Consider the following 6,879-nt stretch of genomic DNA (forward strand, 5'->3'; position numbering starts at 1 on the left):
AGCATGGCTGTGTCATAGAAATCCTGCCACACAATGGTTCCAACTGAAAGCATAATTATGAGCGTAACAGATTTGCGACACTGAATACACGCTGTGTACAACAAAAACAACATTATCACAACCGGAAGAGAGATAGAGAGAGCAGCCATTGCAACATTACAGGCAACAACTATCAGTACTAATTGTTGTTTTTTGTTGAACTCAAGTGCTGAGAAAGGTCACAGCGACTGCAACTACGACGGCCATCGACCATTTGAGTAGCGTTTGAGCGTACATAGTTTGCATTTGTTGGAGTACAATGCAGTGACAATCTTTTTTTTCCTTTTCTTTTCGTATTTTTCGCAATGGCAGGTCATCATCAGTGACAGGATCTATCGAGAGACACCGAATGCTGTACATTCTCACTCTCAGCAGCGCAATTACATTAGTGAGAGAGAAATTGTAGTAAACCACACCCCGTTTGCGCATCTGCAGCAGCCAATGAACGACCTCAATTGCAGAAGGGATGATCAATGTGAATGGTATGGCACACATAATGCGTAGCCGTCCATAAAGGATATGCCAGCGGCGGAAAGGACTATTAAAGCAGGAACAAATTTGAGACTAAGCATCACATACCGTTTCGATCTCGTGCGCAAAAGTCGTCTAGCAGCAGGAGAAGTGTTTTAGAGACGATCGTGTGTTATTTCAGTGAAATTTTTGCAAGCAAACAAAACAAAAAATAAATACAAAATTTTGCACGAAAGAAAAAAATATCATCAAAAATTTATAAAGTGAAGTGAAAGAAAAAACACTGTTACCAACAAACGGATAACCAAAAATGCAAACAGCTGAAGTATCACCGGATATTATGGATAACAAATACAATTCCGCGCGCTTATCACCAGCCTCATCAAGTAAGTATTCGGCGCCGCACAAAAAGGCGTACTCCCCTCGGCATTTGAAGCTGTAATTGGCAATAGCCGAGCTGGAACTTAAAAAGTGCAACGCTAGCAACCCTCCATCCTACTTTACTACAATGAAGTTTGAAATTGGAGGCGTTTCGTATTATTACATTCAGCTTTGCACTGAACGGCAAAAAGGCCGTCGCTGTTCCACCTCCAGCTGTGTGCCTTGTACAACTGCGACCCCCTTCCGCAAAACTTAAAACTTATAATTATTTCTTTTGTGTTTTCCTCTCGCTAGGCCGCATTCTGTATCATGTGCCGTGTAAAGTTTGTCGCGATCACAGCTCTGGTAAACATTACGGCATTTACGCCTGCGACGGCTGTGCTGGATTCTTCAAGCGGTCCATTCGCCGCTCGCGCCAATATGTTTGCAAATCTCAGAAGCAAGGTCTTTGTATGGTCGACAAAACGCATCGCAATCAATGTCGCGCATGCCGCCTGCGCAAATGCTTCGAGGTTGGCATGAACAAGGACGCCGTCCAACATGAGCGCGGACCACGCAACTCTACATTGCGTCGGCAAATGGCCTTGTACAAGGAGGCAGTATTGGGTTCGAGCGATGTACCACCAGAACTGTTGATGAACCATAGCTTGTTTAGTGGCTTTCCAGTGCCGCCCATGCTGATACCGGGCATGCAGGCGCCTCAACACCCACATCCACATGCACATCCGCATCCACACCCGAATCCGCATCAACATCCCCATGCGGGTCTAGCCAACCCCTTCCAACCGCCGGTGGTTTTGGATTTATCTGTTTCACGTGTGCCCCATCACGCCATGCATCAAAGCCCATTCGCTTTCTTCGGCCCGAATGCCGCATTCATAAATACACGCGCTTTGCCGCCCACACCACCACTCATGGCAGCGGAACACCTGAAGGAGACAGCAGCTGAACATCTCTTTAAGAACGTCAATTGGATTAAGAGTGTACAGGCTTTCCAACAATTGCCGATGTCCGATCAATTGCAGCTGTTGGAGGAATCTTGGAAGGAATTTTTCATACTAGCAATGGCCCAGCACCTCTTGCCAATCAACTTCCAACAGTTGTTGTTCGTCTACGAGTCGGAGAATATGAATCGCGAAGTGGTGAATATGGTGAAAGGTGAAGTGCACGTCTTCCAAGAAGTGCTGACCCAAATGTGTCGTCTCAACATCGATGGCAATGAATTTGAGTGCTTGCGTGCAATTACGCTCTTCCGCAAGCCGCATTCAAATGAGGATGTAGCAAATAACTCTTTTGGCACAGGTGCCAGTGGTAGTCCAAATTCGAGTTCATCTGGGGAATCGCGCGGCCTCGTCGAGGCTTACAAGGTGGCAAGTTTGTACGAGGAGGCGCGCAATACACTCCAAGCCTACGAGTTGCGTACACATCCAACACAACCGATGCGTTTTCAATCGTTGGTCGGTGTATTGCCGCTCATCAGCAAGGTGTCGGGATTCACTATCGAGGAGTTGTTCTTCCGAAAAACAATCGGCGACGTGAACATCGTACGGCTAATCTCCGATATGTACAGTCAGCGCAAGATTTAAAATCCGGGGCGCTGCTATATATATTCTGCTGGGATCTATCGCAATAATACAACCGCAATGCGTTGTTAGGGGAATGCGCGCGGGATCGCTTAATAGGAATTATTGCCTTAACGGGCGCTCGTTTAGAAAAAGTGCTTTCGCACTCAAAGTGCCTTGCCATGTAAAAAGTGCTGGAAACTGTGATATGCTTTCGTACTTGAGAGGCGAAAGCTCATGTCTGCTTAAAAATAATTGTAATTGTACTAGCAATCGCTTCAAAAAGAAGCATGAAAAGAAATTTAATCAAATTTACGCATTAACAGTGCATTCGAATATTATTTCAATTTACATACATACATTGGAGAGGAATTCGTTTCTCGCCCGAAATAAGGGCATCCAAATTGATTATCACAAAATTAGTAATGTGAAAAGTGAATTTTTTATATTTTGTGTTTAAAAGTATTTATGTATTTTTGTAAAACCTATTAATTAGCTTTGCTTTTTAGCTTTAGTTTTAGTTTTAAAAGAAGACTTGTACTCGTACAATATGTATTTTGTATTAATGTACCATTCGTGAGTATTTTTTATAGTTTATATTAGCGCTGAATTTGCTAAATTTTTGTTTGATTATTTTATTTGTTTCTTATTTTTAATTTTTATTTTAATGTACTCTCATGCAATCCTTAATGAATTTAAATAATAATAAAAAAAAAAACTTAGTTGTAATAAATACCTTACAACTATTTATGATAAAAAATTAACTATAAAAGAATACAATGATTTTTAAACGGATATAAATGCCATATATGTAAATTGTTTTCGTTTATTATTCGTTTGAATGCTTCTGGATAGTTTAAAATTTTCCGAGAAGGCCCAGTATTTTTTCACATTTTTCCCATGCCTCGAACATTTACTTTGTTTCTAATTTTTTTCATTTATTGCTTAAAGTAGAACATACTCGAGTGTCCTGTTAGACTTTGAAGAGTAGATGATCGAAAGAAAATTAATTATTTTATTTTTAGTGTTGTTTTGCATAAAAAATTGAGTGAAATTGAAGTGAAATGAAGATATTTGGCCGTACTTACGATGGTGCAATGATAAACTTGCTTTTGTTAAGTTATTTTTTATGTCATTCGATCAACAATTTCTTGCGCTTCTTAAGTGCAATGCACTTGGGCAAGCAAAACAACTAGTGGTAATATCACTGCAAAATTAAAAAAGTGGCATTTTGGAAAATTCGGAGGGGCAATATTATAATAGAAAGCCACACTTGGGCTGATAAATTTTTTCAGGCAAAAATAGAACAAAACAATAAAAGTTATGGTAGTAATTCACAAACAGTTACGCCTTTTTTAACTCTTTCTTTGTTTAGATTAGTTAACCCGCAATTGCGTTAAGACGCCAAAATCATACTTATTCGGGACCCTTCGTGAACCATAGTTATTATCGCTTCACAACAGTCCCTTTCAGGAATTCTATCCTTTTAGGGTTTGTAGTAGGATAACTCTGGATCATCCAGGAATGGCTTGAGAACCTCAAAATGACCCGAAGATTTCTATTTTACATGCTGGTCGTATTGTGCAGCCGTAAGGTCCTCCAGCAGGCCTCTTTTTAAACCAGAATGGACAAAGCAGAAATGCCTGTAAAGACACCAAGGGCATCTGTTGTACAGGTGCTCATAGCTCCTGTGATGGCCACGCCGACCAGCCGGTGCAGCTTGCTCAAGATTGCGCCCTCGTTTACTTGCTTAGCTTTTGGCCACTAGGCCAGTGCCGTTTTACTACCGTATTGAAAGGCCAATAATTTAGTTTGGATGATATTCCATCCATTTTTCCATGAAGTCTCTAACAGGCATAAAACGTCCTTGTAGCCTTGTGGGTAACGTTCGAGAGATGTGAGTTCCAATAGAGCTGTTTGTCCAGACTTACCCGTGGATACTTCACCTCTTCTGATAAGTCGATTTATGTCCCTACCAAGGTGGGTCTAGTCAAGTTAACTTTTCTTCTTTTGGTAAATGGGACAACGGTGAAATTCGCTGAGTTTATGCACAAGCCCTTTTCAGCCCACCAGTACATATGGATGTTCTTATTGTAGGCATGTATAGTGGCAATAAAAAGGTTATACGTTTGTACATACTTACGAATCACGTATATTTATGGGGCAAAATTCGCCAAATATACCAGGAAAAAAATTGTATGGCGGAACTTTTTTTAGAAACTCCACCATGTTGTTGCTATGGTTACTGGTAACCAATGTGTAAAAGATTTTTTTTTCCGCGCTCCTTTGTCGAGTTATACGAGTTTAATCATGCAAATTTCAGCCTTTTTTCTTAGAGTCACAAGTTTTCTAAAATTCTTATCTCATGTCAAACTTATGATAGGTTATCAAAAATTGCTGACCTTTTAGAACTTTTTCCTTGCTTTTTGGTGGAACCTAGAACTTTTTCCTAATAAGTTTTTTGGAAATAAATTTGCAATAAAAAAAGAACTACAAATTTTTCATAATAGAACGCACTCGGGTTCGCCTTGCATTTTTGTCGGCAATAACGCAAGATAACAGAAATGCAAAAATTGTCCGGCCAGCGACATTTTTATGTGCATCCCTATGTAAAATTTTCCGCTGAGTCCGAATACGGAATTAAAATGTAAGAGAATAAAATATTTTTTCGGGTTTTCGAGATCTGAAAAAAGTTAATTAAATTTTTTTTAGTTGGCCAGCCGCGACATTTTTGTATGAATTTTTATGATTATTTTTATTTTACGCTGAATCTGAATACGAAATCAGAATACGAGAAAGTATCGTACTTGGGATCTGAAAAAAAGTACTGGAGAAGTGAAACTTACGTTACATACATTTCTATTTTGTCTCATAACCAATATAGTACATACATTCATACATCTGCTTCTGCTTAAGGTTATATTTTTTGTCGTTTTTCTATCTAGATCCCTACCTCTACCCCTGTTCCTTCTAATCGTCTTCATTTTTATCTTTATACTCTATCGAAAACAAAATCGATAGTAACATCTAATAAAATATCCAACACAACCGGTAAAAATATCGATAGCAGAATCGATGAAAAGTTTTATAAAAATTTCGATAGCAAAATCGATAATAATATTAGTAGCAAAAACTTGATAAAAATATCGATAAAAATATTGATTAAAATATCCATAACAAAATCGATACAAATATCCATAATAAAATCGATAAAAATATCGATAGCAAAATCGATAAAAATATCAATAACAAAATCGATAACTAAATCGGAAAATATCGACAACAAAATTCATAGTTATCGATAAATATCGATAACAAAATCGATAAAATCGATAACAGCATTGATAACAAAATCGATTAATATCGATAACAAAATTAATAAAAATATCAATAGCAAAATCGGCAAAAATGTCGATAAAAATCAATAAAAATGTCGATCAAATTTCAATAAAAATAATCATAACAAAACCGATAAAAATATCGATAACAACATCAATAAAAATATCCAAAACAAAATCGATAAGTATCGATAACAAAATCGCTAAAATCGATAATAAAATCGATGAATATCGATAACAAAATCGCCCTATATCGATAACAAAATCGATAAATATCGATAACAAAGTCCACAAAAATATTGATAAAAACATCCATAACTAAATCGATAAATACATCGATAACGAAATCGATAAAAATATCCATAACAAAATCGATAAATATCTATAACAAAATCGGTAAATATCGATAACAAAACCGACAAATACCGATAACAAAATCGATAAATATCGATAACAAAATCGATAAATATCGATAACAAAATCGATAAAAAATCGATAAAAATCCGATAAATGTCGACACAAAAATCGATAATAAAATCTATAAATATCGAAAACAAAATCTATAACAAAATTGATAAATATCCATAACAAAATCGATAAATATCCATAACAAAATCGATAAATATCCATAACAAAATCGATAAATATCGATAAATCCCAAAATAGTTCCCAGATTGAGTCTCTGCGTCTCTCTATATCCTTTCCTCTTTAATGTACTTTATTTTAATCTTTCTTCCCCTATCTTTATCTTTACTTTTATCGGTATCCTCATCCTCCCCTTTATCTTTACTTTTATTTTTATCATTTACTTCATCTACATATTGCCCTTTAGCTTTGTAAGTAAAGTGTTTAAATTGCAATTTTCTTTGGATGTACATTGTTAAAAAAATGCAATACAATATTATAGTTTGCACCGAAAATCACAGAAAAAGTTATAATAGGTTGGCGATTTTTGATTCTTTATCATAAGTGTGACATGAGATAAGAATTTAAGAAAACTTGTAACTAAAGGTTTGAAATTTCGACAAGAAGCCGCGGTAAAAAAAAAGTTCTTTTACACATTGGTTACCAGTAACCATAGCAACAAC

General features: G+C 36.9%; 1 protein-coding gene across 1 annotated transcript; it reads left to right on the forward strand.

The window, feature by feature from the left end:
- The first annotated feature begins 543 nt into the window (after window positions 1–543).
- On the forward strand, window positions 544–3,024 carry LOC118738550 (protein tailless). The gene is made up of 2 exons (XM_036469491.1): window positions 544–896; window positions 1,186–3,024. The coding sequence occupies exons 1-2, from the start codon at window positions 821–823 to the stop codon at window positions 2,475–2,477; spliced, it is 1,368 nt and encodes a 455-aa protein (XP_036325384.1). The 5' UTR covers window positions 544–820; the 3' UTR covers window positions 2,478–3,024.
- Window positions 3,025–6,879: the final 3,855 nt, after the last annotated feature.

This window comes from Rhagoletis pomonella, unplaced genomic scaffold, assembly GCF_013731165.1.
Source record: "Rhagoletis pomonella isolate Grant_MI unplaced genomic scaffold, Rhpom_1.0 Rhpom_scaffold_00004, whole genome shotgun sequence".
NCBI classification, from domain to species: domain Eukaryota; kingdom Metazoa; phylum Arthropoda; class Insecta; order Diptera; family Tephritidae; genus Rhagoletis; species Rhagoletis pomonella.

Coding starts and splice junctions, on each gene's coding strand:
- LOC118738550 (XM_036469491.1), top strand. CDS start 821: ATGCAAACAGCTGAAGTATCACCGGATATTATGGATAACAAATACAAT. Junction 897..1,185: donor CTTATCACCAGCCTCATCAA/GTAAGTATTCGG, acceptor TCCTCTCGCTAG/GCCGCATTCTGTATCATGTG.